This window comes from Scomber scombrus, chromosome 4 (assembly GCF_963691925.1).
Source record: "Scomber scombrus chromosome 4, fScoSco1.1, whole genome shotgun sequence".
NCBI lineage: Eukaryota > Metazoa > Chordata > Actinopteri > Scombriformes > Scombridae > Scomber > Scomber scombrus.
The window spans coordinates 14,790,635-14,810,540 of record NC_084973.1 but is presented as its reverse complement, the minus strand read 5'-3'; the positions used below and the strand labels follow the sequence as shown (position 1 = coordinate 14,810,540).

Sequence of the window (19,906 nt, the reverse complement as noted above, 5' to 3'; positions counted from 1 at the left end):
TTTAACAATTCCAGTGAAACCCTTTCAAAATAGAACTTAAATAGTCAGATGGATTTCTGTTGCTTTCGCAAACTGGTTCCCAGAGCTTCACTATTATGCATGACATCACATGGGCCTGTGGAGGGTAACCCATCATTTGGGTTTGCATGATGCAATGAGGTACATGCTGTATTTTAAAATGTAATCATTGATGCAGGCTTGTAGTTGGAAGTCAGATGTATGTGGGATGCATAATTGACCAAAATTATGAGCATGTGTCTCTATTATGCAGGAGGGGAGTTAAATGTTAAACTCAGCACTCTTGCACACTCACTGTCAGAGGGTTTTATAATGTTATCCGTTTCTACTCAAGACTGATTAAAGATGAACGATATAACAAACTACATCCTTCACACACATGCAAACAGAGAAAGGGCCCAGTGTGTGGTGGCTGGAACGAAGCCTGGTTGAATCCTTGAGACAGGAAGCTGTTCTGTCCATTCATATGAACTCAAACATTCAAATGAAACACATGAATCTTTATTACTTCATCCAGCATTACATCCGGTGCAAACACTGAGCAACATAACCAATAGTAGGTCAGTGGTCTTCACTATACATTTATTAATAGCTGTTTTTTCTAGTTTCATTTTTGTAACAAAGTGTTAAACGGGTGGAAAACATGTTTTACATTAAGGGTTATTAAGTCAGTCGCCACATGGAATGACATGGCACAAACTGAAGCAAGCTACATGTAAAAACCTTTCAGGAACACAAGGAAAGAATCCAAACACAAAGGAAGAAGCGTAGTGTGGTCAAAGGCTTCTTCAAAAACTGGTAAGAGCTCTGAGAAGGAAGATAAACAGAGAAGAGACCGCTTATAATGAGATATGACTATACAGTGAGGACCTAAAAGCATGAAAACTGAGGACAGTGGCATACATACGCTACCAGAGTGCACATGCAGACATGTCAGCCCGAGCAACCAGGAATCAAGTACTGGTTTTGTGTGGTAAACTTTTTAAAACATGTTCAGTGAGGATCTCTTCTGAAAACAGATCAGAAATATTCTGTTCAAAGAAAGTACAAACAAGTATAAAAGAAAATAATTTAAGAAGAACCAAGTTGGGGAAACTAAACATTCTTCATGGAAAAAAAGAAATCGACTAAAAAAGGAAGGAAATACAACTATTTTCCTTCCTGAGTTTTCTAACAAGACCATAGTGAGAGAAGAGCCAGTTTTGTTAGGAGTGGGATCATAACAAATGCGATTCCTTGAGCCTGTTGGTACATCAGTCCTTTTATTCACGTTTTCACAGCTGCTTGTGACAGCCCGAGTTGTGCCAAACATCTAGTGGTTATGTTTCTGTACGTGCCACTTAAACCGCTCCAGCTGTCAGTCTCTAAAGAGCACGTGGCCTCTTGGGATTGATCTGCTTACTGGCATGCTCCTCCTCCTGGAGTGCAGAACGGAATGACTTCACTTTGTCTGTAAGAAAGAAAAAGAAAAAAGACAGGAGAAGAGATCATTATAAAATAATGATTACTGTTCGCTGGAGCAGGATGTATTATGTTAGTTTCTGTGCTTCAGTCATACCTCGGAGCTCAGTGAGGATGTCTATCTTCTGGTCTAGGATCTGCTCCAGCTGAGTAGCGTACGATTCAACATCATAGTCCACCTCCTCTGTCATCTCTAGCAGCACCTTTTCATCCTCCAGCCACCTGATAGACTCCTGTTTAGAGGAAACACAGATGAGTGTATATTTAGATTTGTTTTTTATAGCCTGAGACAAAATAGAACCGGTAGCCCCAAAGAATGACCTCTGGAGAAAACATGAAAAATACAGCTCCCTTGTTATCATTAATTACTGCTTTTATTTAAACATTTGCAATGTTTAGACATGTCTATATTTGTATACCTTCATCAATATGTACAGAAATAAAAGATGCTGTAAATAACAAATGGCGTACATCTGTCTTCAGACACCTGTACATAAAAAATGATAATAGACACAATAAGCTTAAGTATTTAAAGAGTCGTTTTGGGGTACTCTACTGACCTGGAAAACAGCACGGTGGTCCTCCAGGACCTGCTCCTCCATCTCCACTAACTGAGACACGGCCTCGTGGAAGGTGAAGAGCTGGGGAGACACTTCCTCCTCCTGGGAAACATTTACAGAGTCAACGAGGGACGCTGACATGGTCACCAAGAATTCATGACATCACTGCTGTTATTTTTTATTTAGAGATTATGTCTGTTTGAAAAGCATAAACACATTTCTGAATTCTCACAAGCGATGGAATCTCTGGAAATCTGCCGCAATGATACAATGATGATGTGACACTTTATTCAAATAATTTTCAAATGTTTTTAGATTTCAAGTATAGTCTCTGGCCAGACTCGTACTCGTAAATAGTAAATAGTATTGGGGACATTGCGGTACCTTGACCTTTAGGAGCAGACATTGTTGGCTATTTCATCTAAAATCAGTTTTTCTATTTTCTTCCAGAAAATGTATTGTAGCGCAATACACTGTTAATCAATAATGTGACATAGGAGTTTACCTATATTGCCCACTCCTACCAGAATAAATGAACTTTTTTCAGATGTCAGAAGTTGGCCCATATTCCTCTTCTATATGTGAAATTATACAGTAGAAAGTTGTACGTTGTATTCATATTTACAAAATGAAATGATCTCAAATTAGCCTTGAGGTGACTTCTTCATTTGTTCTGGTCATGTCCTTCCTTGGCTGAATTTCAGACCTCGGTCTTCATAAACTTTGTCTGAAATCTTACAATGTTCCCTTGAGCCTAATCCTGACACCTCCCACAAAAACTGGTTTTAACTAAAAACAAAACAGGTATGTCAGAGTTTATGTCCTTGTTGGTTTACATTCATTGTTCATACGATTTTAGTCAATATTACTTTAACTCTTTTGTTCTATATATAATATCATGTAATTCTCATTTATAACCTTGGTTTGTCACTTGCAGAGTAACAGCATTTGTGTGTCTTGTCTCAGCTAAATACCTGTGGTTGAGTAAATGGGTAAAATATAACTTGTCTATTTCTACTTTTCCATACTGATATTCAATAAATGACCCTTTTGAATGTAAATGAACAAACTGCATACTTACATTCTGCTCACAGAGCAGTTTGAGGTCGTCTCTCTGTGGTGAGATACTCAACCACTCTTCGTCCAAAAGACCCAGCTGGTTGACAGTATGGATGTTGGGTCGACCTCCCTCAATTACCTGGTTGGGGTCCACCGTCAGCTCCTTCACCCTGCAGATGTAAGAGACAATGAGCTGGTCAGGACCGACCCATTCTGAACATGGCTGCTGTTTGATCAGGGGCGTGAGGTTAACTGTGGGGTGGGGGGGTCACATTTTGCACAGGATGGTAACGTAACGACAGCAGTGACATCATGCATGGGAAAAGATGGCTTTTGTTTGTAGATGTCAGTTTGTTCTTATAATTGGCGTTGTGCTAGCTGAGTCCCTTTCACTACAAACAAACGGCTCATCAGTTTATGTAGTTTGTAGAGCTGATGAGATAGTACCACCCTGTTCTTGACCTGCACGTACAGCGCTAATTAATTATCACTACGTGAGAAGGATTATCTGCCGAGTTGGCTCAAACAAGAGCTCATCCCTGATTCTATTACTGAACTGCTTCATGGATGTCTTACTGTTATTATTGGCACCAAACAGCAGCTGATATTTCATTGAGTCAAGTCGTGAACCGCCATGTATTAACTCTGACTAATCACACCCGGCTTTCACAGTTGTTCCTGTTATCCAACTGCTCAGCTTCATTCAGGCCTCACCGCTGATGGTGTTGCTCAGCACAAACAAAAGACACACCTACACGGAGAGACGGATGTGTTTTTCTTCAGGAGTCAGTGAAAAGTAAACAGCCAAGTGGAAGCACAAGTCACAGCAGGTGAGGAGAATGAAAAAGTGTCACTTCATGCAGACAAAACAGAGGAGGGATAAGAAGATAGTGAAGGTGGCCAGCTGATGAAGTGAATGGAAGCTGCCAAAATGAGTTCATAAATGAATTTTATGTAATGATGTAATAAACACCTGCAGGGAGCGCATGCACATTGTGTGTGTGTGTGTTTTGTGTGTTTGTGTATGCGTGCAGTGCTGTGCTTTGGTGAGTGCTTGACCTGCTGGGAGAGGTAGCAGCAAAGTCATCAAACTCAAAGGTATTGGTGGGCGAGTGCTCAGGGCGACTCCCCTGACCACCCTGGGAGAAGGGGATGTCCGACGGACTAATCCCAAACTCCTTCACTCTACACAGCAGCACCAGCGCACAGAGGAGCAGAGGACGGGAGAGAAGAGGGAAAAGGCAGGAAAAAGAAAGGAGAGAGGACACACAAGAGTCAGACAGAACTACCGAAGAGCAGAGAAATTCACAATGTTATGTTTACACTTTAAATATTGATACAACTAAGATCATTTCAATCCATACAAAGGCCACTGGGGATTATTGTGGAGTTAGGAGCTATGAAGATTGTATAATTTCATAACAGTGCATGACTTCTGTTCCTGTGACCACAAGGCACTGTAGCAGCTCAACATATTTGCACCTGTTGGCGTAGCGTAGAGTGTTGAGGGTATTCTCGCAGGACGTCATACCAGGAGAGATTGTTGCAATCTGTCCAGACAAAGAGAAGACCATTCAGACGTATGAAAGACGTATGAAAACATGGGCACAGGTAGTTATATCAAGGCAGTGAACTGACCATGCATGTGCGTGAATTTTCTCCAATGAATGAGTCTCGCAGGACCTGGGTGAGTTTACTGGCTCTGAATGGAGTGTGGGGCTTGTTTCGGCCAAGAGCCCTGATACACTCCTGAAGCAAGAAGGAAGGCAGAGACACATTATATACTACATGTATGGCACTATTAGGGTGTAACATAGTATTTATACATATTATACATTTCTAAAATAACAGTTTGTGGAGCGCCTTGGCAGCCGAGTGGTTACAGCGCATGCCACATAATTGCAGCATCCCTGGTTCGATTCCAGCAGGGGACCTTTACTGCATGTCATTCCCCTCTCTTTCTCTCTCTTTCCCTGTTTCCTGTCAGCCTCTATGCCACCTACTAACACAATAAAAAGGCAAAAAAGCCCCCAAAAACCCCCCTTAAAAAAAACAACACTGTCTGTTCACAGACAAATGGAAAGATGCACTCGAGAGGCACCTAAGCTGGCATAACTAGTACTAAAACACAGCTCCTGCCATTACTGCCACTTTACGTCTCTGCCCACAGACCTTAAGCGCCAGCAGGCTTTTGTTGATCTCAGCTCCCTCCAGTCGAGTCTGACGGTCGGCACTTGATGTGTCGGCCCCTCTCTCATTCCCTGCGAGGTCGATGAGGGAGAACTTGCCGTGCATCTTCCCCTTCCTCCGAAGAATGATCTGGAAAACAGCGTGGCTGCGAGATGAGTGGGCGTTGGCCGACGTCTGCCCTGATGTTCTGGGAGTCAGAAAAGGAAGAAATGCTGTGAACATGTCGTACAACAGTGAAGGCAGAACACAATCATATCATGTACTGATCAAAGAAATTAACTCAAAGCCTTTGAATTGCACCACTGATGACAACTATGTTGAAAAAGTTTGTTGTCACACCTGCAGCTGTTGCCAACTTCTATGAGTTTCAAGACGTCCTCTGTGCACTTGACTTCCTTCTCCTGAAGACCCACAACCTGCACTTGCTGCTTCCCGTCCTCCAGCACCCTAAGCTTGGCTTTACGATTCAGCAGGTCAAACACCTAACAGTACATACACACAGTGGGCACAGGTTAATGTTTTATTTAGGGGAAAAAAGCAAAAAACAAAAGAAATGATGATGTATCACTTGCCTTCCCACTGTAGATTTCAAAGAAGGTTGCGTACACTTGTAGATCTAACTTCTTGTAATTGGGTTTCTTCAACATGAGAAATACATCCCGAGCTGCATGAAAAAAGATGAAGATCTAAAAACCTTACTCAAGCTAACAAAACCATTTAAAATAGGGAACCAAATAGATTTTATTGAATAATCTTCACTCACTAGAATACAATACATTAGTGCAGACAGCATAACTCAATGACTTACCAGCTAATGCATAAACTCCTTTAGAACAATCTTGGTTCTTCCCAGAAAAATCTCCGCCCATAGTCTAAAATACAATATCAGTTAGGAGATATTTTTAAATTGTATGCAAGTGTAAAAAAGAAAATAACAGGAACAATTAGTGTTGATCCTCAAGTAAGTCATGTGGTTTTGGCTTTTTGCACTGTATGTCACTCACATGTGTTTTTCCACTGCCTGTCTGGCCGTAGGCAAAGCAGGTTGCCATGCCTCTCTCAAAAATGGTCTCCACTAGAGGTCTGGCAGTGAACCTTCAAGATTAGGCAGAGCACATATTGATTCATTACTTCAGTTACAAATGCACGACATAAACCTATAAGCTTTAGAAAAACAAAGAAAAGAACCGTGATAGTCAGTATTTCCATTCTGTAAACAAGTCACTCCACTGAGTGTACTTACTAGTAAGATGTAACTTCAATGAACCAACTAGCAGCTGTTGATCAAACCGACCTGTAAACCATCTCGTTGGTAGTGCTGTCGTCAAAAGCGTAGTCAAAGCGGAAGGTCTGGTTCTCCAGGTAGCGGGTCAGGTCCACCTTCTGTTTAGGTTCATGAACCATCACCACGTCCTTACTGGGGATGGTGATCACATCCAAATCTTTCATAGTCAACTCTGGAACACAGCGGAGACCAAACTTTTAAATTGCACAGTTCAGGCATGCACAGACATATGATGATCGGTCACACAGACCAACGTTGTTCCTGACAGAGGACCTCACCTTTCTTGTTGAGTGGACGTTTCCTCACACAGACACATATTCTGTGCTCTTCAATCTGGACAATGCAACAGGGAAAATTTTATTTTTATTGTTGTTGAAGGTCAGTATCTAAAAAATCAGGATAGGAGGAGAAGCTACAGTTTTCTACTCACCACATCTGCCGTGGTCAGGGGCCGGTAGTCTAGGCTGGCTCGGAAATCTCTAATCATGTACAAGATCTCAAAGTTAGGGATGGTTGTATCCACCTCCTGAAGGAAGACAAGCAGAGACAAAGATTGAGGTGTTTTCTTACTCACCACTACAATAATTATGTCTTTTAAATTAGTATCTCAATGTCACTAAGTGGCAATCATCATTCAATAAATATATTTTGTTATTTGAGAAGGAGAAAAGGAAAACATGTACCTGAGCCCTCTTCTCCCTGAGCTCCTGTTGCTGAAGTCGACGCCTCTCTCTTTTCTCCTGCAGTTTCTCCACCTCCTTCACACAGTTTGACTTCCTCCTCGCTGCCATTAAGACAAGAGAAACGATAACTATTACCTTTCACAGGATATGCCAGCAGCTTTCCTTTGTAAAGAGAGCTTTTCCTCTTTCTATCCTTCTTTCAATCTGCTTCTGCCACTTCCCCAGTCTTTTCCCTTGGTTCGAGCAGTATCATTCTCTCGGCGAGTCTCTTTTCTTTCAAACAGAACTCTATGGGAGACCTTGGGCTATTTCCAACAAAGCAAAACAGTGATAGTTCTTAAGCACAGAGCAGGGTGCAGTGGCTGGCACACAGTGCCTCCAGTAGAACACTAGCTGCTCTCTCTACATAAACAAAAGGCCTTTACAGTGTGTTCAAAATCTGCTTTCCTCATGTATCCTTTCTATCTGCATCCTAAAGCACAACTGGACTTGAAAGGTTGCTAAAACCCATCACTCACAGCGGAGGAAATGTGCCTCATACTACTGCAAACAAAAATGAGTGGTGGTCAAAGATGATTAGAAAACAGTTCAGCAATCACACAGAAGGTTACTCCAAATCTCCCAGCACAGCACACCCACAGATTAGTGTTGTTTCATGTCAATCACAAACAATTAGTAACGGTAATAAAAGAACACAAGTTAGCAAATATGTGAGTGATAGCCACTTTTGATTCCTTGCAGTTTATGAAACCAGATGTTATCTGATTAGCCCTGGCTCGCTGCTATAGCCCCAGCTTCCCACAGCAAAGCCTGTCCGAAGCCCTGTAATACAGTCCTGGCTTCCTGCTGGCTCCAGTCCCTGAGAAACCAGACTATCAGAGCAGACGGATTAATAATCTGCTCTAATCTGGGAGGAGTCGATGAGCTGGGTCAGCTCTAGGACAAGGCAGTAAGAGGACCATCACTACTTGTGAGTTACTCAGTCTCTCTCTGGGGGGGCTGATGGGCGAAGAGGGGAAATGAGACTTCTCCTTTCAGCTCATAAAATGATAGTGAACACTTGCGAGGAATGGAGGGTAAATAAAAAGGTTATTGTTGCTATTTGGCCCACAGTAGTGCCCAGTGCCACAGGCTTTTCCATGTGTGTGCTTGTGTGTGACTCAGCAGAAATCAGACAGGGAAAAGACAGTGCAGTCAAAGAACAGCACAAACGTTTTTTTCCCCCTCCCTGTCTAATACCCAGAAAGCCTGTCTGCTGGATGGATTGCATCTGTGCTACTTCACCAACACAGCAGTGACACCACAGCTCTGAATCCTATCTGGCAGACATTTTAGGCGTACAAACATCTTGTGAGACTAGAGGACTCTCAGATTCTATTGGGGACTCTAACAGAATCACCAAGAAGCATTGAGGGCAGGGGAAAAATGCAGGTCATACATACAAAGCTGTCCAAACTCCTTTCTGGATATCGGTTGATGTGAGGATTCTGCGATAAACATGTGGTCAACAAAAACATTAGATACTGAAAAGTTTAGAAAACAGGTTGTCTTCTCTGCTAAATCTAGCGATCAAAAAGAGTCCACATATTAATAAAAGGCATTTTCAATTTTCATTTGAGAACAATAATTAGATCACAGCGTTGGTTAATTAAAAACACATAATTAGTTTTAATCCTATTACCATTCTGCAGTTGCTGTTGTGTCTGAGCTTGGGTGAGCTGTGCAGGCTGCTGGGATGGAGGTGGCGGTGCCGGCTCTGGTTGTTGAGGCTGTGGGGGTCTGGCCCGGGTCGGAATCACTGGAAACACAAAACCATCAAAGGTTAAGAGCGAGACCTCTTGATCCAGATGCCATCAACACATGACTTCTGAGCCTGCCGTTAAAATTGAACCCGCTGTCCCCCATCAGTCGATTCACTTGGTCCAACACATACAATTGGGGATGTTGCATGGCCTGATATCCGATATCATTCGTGTTTTACCTCATTACTCTACTTCAGGGAACAGAGGTTCCAGTTATAACAAAAAACTAAACTGAACTTAGCCACTTCAAACAGAAGTCTTTAACCATAGATCATTTTTTACCCAAAACTTACACACACACACACACACACTTTTCCATATACATTTACGGTCAACTAATAAAAAAACATTGTGACATTTAAAATGTGCAAAAAATAATAAATCAATTCTTATATAGCAGGCCAGTGTAATCTGATAATGACCATTGGTATTTTATCTGCCATAAATACCACAGACATCTGATATCACAACAGTAAAATATTTTCTCTACCATGATAACAACTGTTCAGTTAATTTAAATTAAATTTCAAGATTTAAGAGTAATTCATTATGGTTGGACATTAGTACAATTCCCCAAGCGTCGTCTGAAACAAACCTCTATTATCCCTGGACGGAGTATCATTCTTAGTAGGTGCTATCGTCCGACGGTTCTGCAAGGTAAAACAAAAGCAATGAGATATTGTGGGATAAGTGGGTAAATAGTTAATGTTTGCATATCTTCATTTGAGAAAGAAACACACTTCTTCTATCATTCAGTTTTCAACCACTTCTGTTTTCCTTAGTTACTTCCTTGGTTATGTAGAGATACAGAAATAGACAAAGCCCGAGAATCAGATTAGTGCTGATTACAGAGGCCTCTTTGTTGACACCAGTGTTTGTGATGACACTGCCAAATGCACAGCTTTGTGCTGTTGTAGTGACACCTTTTAAAAAAGAAATGTGAGCACACTTTGTCCAGAACACAAAAGGCTGTAACACCTCTGCATTTATTAGTGAGCACTACTTTAGAGCTACACTGTATATTCAAAAAGTACTTAAATGATCAAATACTTTAAGAACAAAATTACAGTATCCTATTAGAGTTGCAGGTGCAGGTGTGTAAAATAGACTGCAATATTTTACTTTGATGCTTTACACAGTTTCTGGCCAATAATTTAAACTTCACATTATAAAGTAAGATGATCTCGCACAAGATAGTTCTGTTACACAGAACTGTCTGAGAAGTCGTCCTTGGACACTGTTTAGAAAAGGGTTGTCACTTCAAAAAACACGTGGCAGGTGATTGGATGAACCCTCTGTCTATCATCATCTTACCTTGCGAGGCAGCTGGAGGATTCATGAGATCACACAAGAATCCTCATAGGACGCCGATTGGCCTTGAGCTTGTAACTTGAGGCCTGACAAGATGGATTCTCCTGTGATCTCATGATGTCGTGATCTCGTGAATCCAGCTGCCTCGCAAGGTAATAAATCATCTAATTTTCAATTTATACATAGTTTTCATTTAAAATGTTTTCTTTGCTGAAAACTGAAACATTATATAACAATAAAAAGCAGCCCTAATCTACAGTGCAGTAAATACAGTGTACTTAACAGACCAATTGGCTGGTTACCTTGGAGGATCAAGGGTCTATATTAAGGTGCAGCATACAGTAACCAAATACAGCAACAACATGAGCTGAATACTTTAGATAGATTAAACTATAATGTGAACAAAGGATGTAAGCTCTTCTTCTAATCCATCTAAAACCAGCCTTTCACTGATTTAATACAGATGTTGCCAGATAAGGCAGCGTACTTGTACTCACCTTAGCAATTTTGTTGACTTTCACACATGTGGGTGTAGGTGGGGGTGGAGTCTCTGGACTAGGGGCAATCTCCTCATCTGGAGCCACGTCTGGGTTAAGTGCAAATATACTCTCCAAATCAATCTGTCCAGAAACAGAAAAGTATTATCACAAACTCATTACATGCCGATCAACCAATGTTTGTCGTTAAAATATAAAGCTTAATAAATCATGTTTCATTGACAAAAAGACGACGTTCATAATAATAAGGATTTCTGAAGATCGACAGTCGACAGTTTCTGACCAAAATGAAAACTGTTTTGTAAAAAAAGCTTTAAGATGGATCAGAGGTTCAGCGGTAACCTGTGAAGCTGTGAGTTTTATGTGTGTTAAGTTTGTACTTACGATTGGTTTTCAAGTTGATATTAAACAGCCTTTTTCTGCTGATCAGTGTCAAAGAGGCTTAATTACATCTGCAGATTCAAGTCGCCTTACCAGCTAAAGAGCAGAGACCGAGTGTAGCAGAGGTGCGGACTTGAGTCATTTGGACACGAGTCACGCTTGAATCATAATCTAATAAAGACTGTAATGTTAAATGTTTGATTAAAGCCTCTTAAAGTTATCTTTGACTTGAATGACCTGATTGTCTTAAATATTTGTCTCAGAAAAAAAGCTCCCCAGGCCAGTCACTACTTGCATGTTGGTCAATACGTCCAAGTTTGTTTAAAACCTCTGATCTGAGGGCTTAACCGAATTTTTGGAGCACATCGAGTATACAGATGGACGGCAGAAGAGTGGATTATGCTGCCAAAGTAATTTGATGAGTTTCTGTGGATGCTTTAATACTTTTTCCAACTATGAATTTACAAGTGGAAAACATTGTGACTGAAATTATTTCAAACTGACCATAAATGCGGTTTTCTGAATAAGGAAACTAAAATTCTTTCTATCCCGACATGGGTTAAGTCTTACAATATTACAGTGTGGCTCAAACTACTACATAGGTTACTGTAATGATCTCTCTTTTCACTCATCAGTTAACCAGAGAGACTGAGACGAAGAAAGTATAAATATAGAAAATATCAAATGTATAAAATAAAGGATGTACATATACATTATATATATATGTAAAATAAAATGCATACAATGAGGCTACATTGTGTAAACAGTGTGGGACATATGAGTACAGGCTGTGTTAGCTCAGGCACGTCGGTGTACAGAGGGGGACGTCTGGTGGGGCTGTCGTACATGCAGCCCAGTTGCGTAATCATCATGGCTCCTGATGTCATTGGATGCATTATTCATTGCTTCGGGCAAGAAAAAGCTCATGCTGCTGGAGCCTGTGTGGTAATACAGAGTGGTAATAAATGGTGTTTTACCTCTTTCCCTTTTGTGTCTCCATTTTCTATCCACTCCACTGTGACGCTCTCGTTGTCCTCGTTCAGTGAGGTCACCATCGCTTGGTGTATACGTCCTATGAAAGTATCACAGAGCCGGGAGAGACATCGTCAGATAAAAACACTGAAGAGAGGAGAAGTAGAGCGTTCAAAGGCATAAACTTCTATTCCTGCCAGGATGACAAACTTTACCAAATACAGTTTCATTGTTAAATAGTGGAGTGATAAAACCCAGCAATATCCAGCCCTCATGTTCTACTAATAAAAAAGTGATAACACGGATAATTAAATATATTTTGTTCACTCTCTTTTCCATTGACAGGCTGAAATATAAAATAGATCTCATTTATATTTTCTCTTTAATATTAGCATGGTGATATATTAGAGTTATTACCACCTGAGAGCCTGATTCGATCTACAGCTAGATGTTAAGTTAGATGTTTTTTTTATTTTGAGATTCTGCAAAGTTGAAAAACCTTATAAGAGTTTTATGTTTTTGAGAATATAGTGAATTATATTTAAGGTTTAGTCACGACAACCTGATTTCCTGTGTTTGTATCGTGGACTTGTGACTGGTTTCAGTTTTTTAGCTTTCTTTAACTCTAATTTTGGAAGAGAAAATGAGAACAAATGGAGCGGGGTACTGATTCAACGTCATCTTTTATCAACTTTTGGCTGAATTGTTGCATTAATGATGATTGATGACTAACTGTTGTTATTATTGATTACTTTCTGGATTATTTTGTTGTTGAATTTTTTGGTCTTTGAAATTTGAAAAATGTTTATAAGCGTTTCCCAAAACCTTGGAAACAAATTAAAGTGTCCTGTTTTGTCCTGATTAACAAAACAGTTCAGTTTACTCTCATAGGACCAAAGAAAGTGAAAATCTTCACAAATAAGAAGCTGGAACCAGAAAAATTACTCAAAATCATCAAAGTAGTTAAGTCTTCTGTCAAGTGTCAATTGCTGCAGCTCCAGACAATTTATTATGATTCTACAAATTTAAATTATCCAAATTTAATTAATTTTAAGTCTTTGTGTAGACAAACCCGGTCTTATGGCACAAACTTCATTGCCTTAAACAACAGTTTAATATCAATATTGGTAAATATCAACATTAATATCGTCATAATGATTTCCGGCTCATCACTAAGCCTGAAACACAGAGTACAGCTGGAACGACGTCCTCATAAACCAAAACCTGTCTGTGCTCTAAAACATTGGGAGGCAACAAGCTCCTTCAGATGTAAACATCAGAGCGAGGCAAGAGCCTGAGGCTAATCTCAGCGAGCTGAGCTCTGACCGTAAGGTTTAATAATAACCCGTTCACTGAGAATCACTGATAATAGAGATGAGCACAGCTGCAGCACACCAGCTGTAAAGAGTCGGCTCAGCCCGCCCATCTTTGTCTGGTTGTGACGATCTGCTGTAAACTCCGAGCATGTTCCTGTTTGCATTATTCAGACTCACAGCGAGCAAAGATGCTTTTAGTGTTCTCTACTGCTCAGCATATCTCACATACAATGGTTTCACATCGGCAACACACAGAAAAAGGAAATCTTATGTCTAAAAAGAAGGTCAGAGAATAATGTACAAATCAACCATTTATTAAAAATTAAATGTTTGAATACACAAACATTTATTTCACTGTGACAAAAGTGAATTAACACTGTTATTATTAATGGTCATCTTTGTGTCATTACATATTGAAATGATAACACATGATTCATCCTCTGTGTAAAAGAAGGAAACCTTGTTGTGATGTCGACGGCTTTCACAGACAATAACATAAATCTTACCACGCAGCCTTATCCTCCGTCCCTCTACTAGAAATGACACTTATCCTCATACAGCTCTTCCTTGCTGCCTGAGCTCATGTCAGCAGTTTTCAAATTCAGAGTAAAGGATCTACACGGCCACGTACGCCACGTTATATTTCAGACGCCTTATGGAGGGTGGTATAACTAAATTATTCTCTGTGGAGAAGGAAACTCTTAGTTTGCAAAAATCAGTTACATCTGACACCAGATAGACACCCTGATCCACGCAAACAGTCCCAATGCACTTTGGCACTAAAGCCCAAAGCCTCTGAAACTCTGCTGAAAGGAGGAACGTCATTCTTCCAAAGGACAATCACTAATTTCATGTTTTGATGCTGGAGGAGAACACCAAGTACCCCTCCTGTAGCTATTCAGACAGAGATCTGGAGATACTGAGGGTCACAGCGTGCGAGTCACATGACCATATCACTCAAACCTTCCCTGCATGGAAACATCTATTTATTTATTTGCGTTTTTCCTTTAATTCGTCACCTGTTGTGTAAATGTGACTCCTGTTTAGTTTCCTTGAGCAATGACGACGCTGCACTCTGGAAACATCCACAAAAACCAGCGTGAATAATCCACGGCTGAGCTGTGACGACGGAGTTACAGAAACCCTTGCCGGTGGTAACGGTGGCTGGAGTGGGCACGTCACGCTCGACACCACACACACCTCGACTTAAGGCGTGTTGAAATAGTGCAATACCGCAATACTCCGAGGATTACAGGGCGGCATGGATCCCACAGGGGGTAGGGCAAGGATCACCAAATCACTGCTGCTTTCTGCTTACAACTTTTTTTTTTCTTACAACTTACAGCCTGGTTAACGTCAGAGGTGATGTTCAAACCACAGACTTCCTGTTGGTCGTATAAAATCAGACTCTTCTCAGCACCCTGTGACGTTACCACAGAGCAGCAACTTCCTCTAAAAATCACTGAAGAGGAAAATATCTGGTCACAGCACACTAAATAAAGCTCAAATTTATTAAAATACACGATTTAAAGCACTTTCATAACTTAAGTACACAAACCTCAGTTTTGCTCTTCTCAGCGGGACTCACAGAAGAGGACGGAGCAGTCGTGAACCAGCTCGACACAAATAAACATTACATGACGTCCTGCCAACACTGCTTAACAACCAGCACACAGCGTCATCCTTACTGTGTGTTGATAGCTCGTCAACGCTGCTGTTAACATTAAAGAGTGTGTGTTGACTTTATGACACTGATAACGCCAGAAAGAGAGAGGTAGAGACCCTATTACACCTCAAACACAAATCAAGAGAATATGTGGCATGAATACTGGCGTTCAGTAGATGATAGATGAAGATAATTTCCCATTAACAGTCAGTCTGAGGAAGAGGTCGCTGCTTATAGTGACGTCCTGATGGTAAAACTTGTGACAGGACCCGTTTCACCTGCTGCACCCAGAGGCTGAGAGACGTATGAACACAAAAACAAGCTCTATACCATCCCCAGTGTTTTTACTGTAAGGACTCATTCCCTCCACAGCTGCAGGAGGCTGGGTGCTGTAATGAAATACTCAAACTGTTAAAAAAACAAAAAACAACCGAAAAGTATTTAATTTGTAAGAATATAAAACTGAAAATCCAGAAATGATCACTTTTGGAGGGCTAAGAACAGCACATTTTTTATCGGTTTTAATTGTTAAATGTCATGTTTAATGAATGAAAAAAATGGTCAGGCTTTACTGCCGATCAATTAATCTGATTAATAAACTACCTACTTCAAAACCATTACAAATCCTCAAACTGGGTTCAGGTGTCCATGCCATGTCATGGACCCTGAACATCTGCCAGACGCAGACACCTCTGAACACCTGTACAGTCTGATCGTGGATACAGGAACATTCATTTTACCTCCAGAGTGGAGCAGTGGAGTGGAATACCACACAAGATCACATTATCACTCTGTTTCTAAACCTGCGTCCATGAGCTGAAACGTTAAGTCACACACGGGCTCGTCTTACAGTCGGTAATCTGTTGATTTCTGGAACTGAACTCACCGTCCACTGTGTCCCACACTTTTATACTAAAACCTGGCTGAATGAGTATGCTGACACTTCCCGAGTAACCCAGGGGGCTTTGAGGGGGTGCTTCAAGCCCTGCTAAGCCAGAGGAACAAACAAAGACCTCAAAGCATCAGTTTCACTGAAGGGGACCACAATGAAACTGTGTCAACATGTCACAGATTGAGAAAAATGATGCAGTCCACAATAACTAGGCTGGTGTGTGGCCGGGGTCCAGTAGGCTACTCTACTTTAAAAGACACATCTACATTTCAAACATATAAGAATATCAACAGATAATCCATCTGAAGGAATAAACGGGGTATCTAGGGTAATAAACTGAGCAATGACTACAGGCCATGTGCTCAATACTGCAAAATTATTTTCTATAAGATATACCTCTCATCAGGACTGACTATGAAAAGGGGGGGGGGGGGGGGGGGGCAGAGGAAAGAAGAGAGCCCTGGCAGAATCAAAGGAGCTGGCTGCAACAGATGGGGTGGTGGCTAATGGCCTGAATCTGGCTCGAATTTGAACCAGCCCAGCCACCAACCCCCTGGAGAGAGGGCAATCCCTGTTCTGGATGCAAACCCAACCAGCAGGGAAACGGACACACAGAACCACTTCACTCTCTGGGCTGCACAATTCTACTAACATTTCATCCACGGCCTGCGGGCACTGAGGAGACTATAATCACATGGCCTAGGGATGATGGCATTAAGGACATTATCATCTACAAACGGTTCAAGACAAACCCTTGCCACCAGCTTTCTTCTCAGTGTTCAAATGGATATTTGTTGATTATGGGTTTATTCAAAAACATTATCACTGGGTGTAGCCTAATCGTAAAGAGGGCCAGCAGGAATTACACAAACCCTTCCGTCGTCTTTGGCTGCCTGGCCCTAAAGCAAAGTACAACTACACAGTTACACACTCAGAATAAAGCTGACATTTACATAGAGAGGAGTCATACAACAAGCCGCCTTGCCCTCTCTCTGTCTAACAACTCCTCTGTTTAAAAAGCTGAAGCTCAACTGAGTGTTTGTCATCTCAGCTTCTTCCTGTTGAAAGTGAACGATAGGCAGCACAAGGCTTTCACGAGTATATCAGACACTACTGTTTGTTTATCTTCATGTTACTGAAATGTATTATCGAAGATCGGCTGGATTTCCTTTTGGTGCAAAGGGTGATCCGATCCAGACCATTATCCGCAAAAGCAATGTATCAACAAAGATCTTGAGTCTGTTTATGCACTAATAATCAATCGATATGGTGTCAAATTTACAGCAAACAATATTGTTGATTTGAGAACAATTAAGTTAAAGGTTTCCATAACAACTATAATAGCGTTGTGTGTCAGTGTCAATATCGAGGTTAAGCAAAAAAAAAAACGTGGCTAAATTAATCGCACATGATGTTAGGCTGGAACACAAAGTAAAACCAACACGAAAAATACACGTTACCGTAAAAATAAATAAGTGAATAAATAAAATTGAAAAAAAGCCGGCAACGTTAGCTTTAGCCCTTAAGCTAATCTCCAGCTAATGTTGCTCTCTATCGCACTACGTTAGCCTGGTTAGCAATTTAGCCAGCTAAGCTAATGTTGTATTAAAAATGCTTGGTTACCGTCCGTATAAAATCATTTAGGTAGCGTTATACAGCTGCATTGGACGTCAGTGTTTTGGCTAACCGTAGTTACATTAGATACGATGAAGAAGGTGCCTGCTGTTATCAGACGATATGAATCAATTAACAGTGACGACAAATGTGTCTTTTATTCACACAGGAGCCCAGCTAACAAAAGCGAAGAGCTCATTCAAAAGGTTTTGGCCATGTTGAGGCACTCCGCCCTGACAGCTAATATTAAGGTTTTCCTGCAGCTAGCGATACGCTCTGCAGACAGGAACAACGGTTGCTGTGTTCAACAGCACCGCAGCAACAAAAAGAGCCCTAAACTATTAACACACAGAAAAGAAAAAGCAGGGTCAAACTTACCATCACTGCGCTTTATCTCCACGTAAGTACCGACGACTAGCTTCCCAAAGGCCGACGCCATTCTACATCACTTATACAAATAACAGAAATAGGACTAAAGACTTATAATGAGCCAGGGAAATGCAGCTTCTTATGCTGGTTCAGTCTTTGGTTCGGGGAGGAAGAATGAGCTAGCATTACGTAGCTACCAAGAATAGCTAATTATTTTCCGGTCCGGCATTTTCAAAATAAGATCAAAGTAAGACCTGCAGACTTGAAAATTAAGTCAGAGAATTCATCTCAATTAAACTTTATTTATTTATAAATCTATCGTTTATCTTATAGTTTAGCCTGTTTTACTACTTGGTCTAATTATTTTTTTAATCCCATTTTATTTCCTGATTGTTTTCCTCTTCACAACCCACCTTTTATGTCTGGTTTTACTTCATTACTTTTACTCTTAGTTGTTTTATTATTTTCTTTTCCTCTTGTCTTTTTTCTTTTTAATATCCCTCCTAACATTTCTGGTTTTACTCACTGTCTATAGTGACTTTATTTTATTCTTTCCTTATTATATATTTCAAAAAATTGTATTATCTTTTATTACCCTTTATTTTATTTGGGTATTCTTAATTTTTAAATTGTTATCCTACCTCTGGTGTTTCCTCACTGCAGATTCATGAGAGTTATGATAGCGTTTCATCAGTTCCTGTTGTTATTGATTTTTTTCTGTTTTTTATTGCTGGTTTGTGTTTTGACTATGTAAAGTAATTTCTGTTACATTACGATGAATGAAAAGTCCTATACAAATAAAATGTGATTGATTGATTGATTGATTGATTGATTGATTTACATTCATTCATTAAACATGTATATAGATAAACTGTATGTAACACTGTGCAGATAAACCTGTTGTGATTTGGCATTATACACTGTTGCCCATAAAGTTGGAATATTTGTTTTCAGAAACATTCCTCTTTTTATTTTCCATTTATACACATCACTAATCACCTTTGACCATGTGCAATGAAATTGATCAATACAATTTTGAGAATATTTACACTTTATCTATCAAGAATAAATCACATTGTCACAATCATTTCATGAGAAGAAGTAAAAAAATATTTTATTCCAACTTTATGGGCGACAGTATATAAATAAAGCTGACTTTAACATAAACGTTTTTGAAAGAACATTTGATGATGGTCAAAGTCTGATATGTGTACATTTGTTTACATGTATGGTTCTACTAGTTGAATAACTGAAGAATTGTAGTCCAGTGGTTCTCCAACTTTTTCACGTCAAGGATGCCTAAACTAACACAAATTAGACTACAGACCCCCATTTGATATGATTTGGTCCCAAAATCCCCTATCTGATAAACATTTTTTTTTTAGAGTTTTGATTACAGAAAGTGTGTGAAACCCATGACCAATATAGTAATACATTCTGTCATTGTGTTACATCCTCGTTTTGCTAGGGACCCCCTGGAAGTCCCTGGACCCTCACTTTTACACCTCAATATTTGTTCAGCTAGTTATTACTTTGCAGATAATTTATGTATAGTGTATTAAATATGATTGCATTGATCAAAATAATCAAACAGTATGTAACACAAATAACAACTCTAACACTATATAACACAACAGTAATATGTCATGCAGAATATCATATATTATAATATAACTCTGACAAGGGTGATTCTCCTGTAGAATGAGTATTTTAACCACAAGCATCGCCATCTTTGTTCAGAAGTTTAACACTGCATCGCCAATTTCTGGCATAGTGTTCACGTGATTGTGCATGGAGCGCACGTGAACAGTTAATGGCAGGATGCGCTGA

The 19,906-nt window shown here is 40.2% G+C and overlaps 1 protein-coding gene across 4 annotated transcripts; it reads right to left on the bottom strand.

The window, feature by feature from the left end:
• Positions 1-524: 524 nt before the first annotated feature.
• LOC133978809 (kinesin-like protein KIF2A) lies at positions 525-18,330 on the bottom strand. 4 transcript variants are annotated; one of them, XM_062417140.1, is made up of 22 exons: positions 18,086-18,330; positions 12,225-12,319; positions 10,867-10,989; positions 9,654-9,708; positions 8,938-9,054; positions 8,699-8,743; positions 7,257-7,357; positions 7,004-7,099; positions 6,852-6,906; positions 6,583-6,745; positions 6,293-6,383; positions 6,097-6,160; positions 5,861-5,952; positions 5,628-5,770; positions 5,271-5,475; positions 4,737-4,847; positions 4,581-4,648; positions 4,158-4,283; positions 3,121-3,268; positions 2,040-2,141; positions 1,577-1,712; positions 525-1,468 (listed from the first exon to the last, which is right to left on the bottom strand). In XM_062417140.1, the coding sequence occupies exons 1-22, from the start codon at positions 18,144-18,146 to the stop codon at positions 1,383-1,385; spliced, it is 2,283 nt and encodes a 760-aa protein (XP_062273124.1). In that variant the 5' UTR covers positions 18,147-18,330; the 3' UTR covers positions 525-1,382. The 4 variants fall into 4 exon arrangements, with proteins under 4 accessions (XP_062273124.1, XP_062273122.1, XP_062273126.1 ...); XM_062417138.1 differs by lacking the exon at positions 4,158-4,283; XM_062417142.1 differs by lacking the exon at positions 8,699-8,743.
• Between the last annotated feature and the right edge of the window lie 1,576 nt (positions 18,331-19,906).

Excerpts from the sequence above, each read along its gene's own strand:
- LOC133978809 (XM_062417140.1), bottom strand. The coding sequence starts at position 18,146 with ATGGCGTCGGCCTTTGGGAAGCTAGTCGTCGGTACTTACGTGGAGATA. Across the intron at positions 6,384-6,582 it reads ACCAACGAGATGGTTTACAG|GTTCACTGCCAGACCTCTAG; the intron begins GTCGGTTTGATC and ends CTAATCTTGAAG. Across the intron at positions 3,269-4,157 it reads GCTGCTACCTCTCCCAGCAG|GGTGAAGGAGCTGACGGTGG; the intron begins GTCAAGCACTCA and ends TTACATCTGCAG.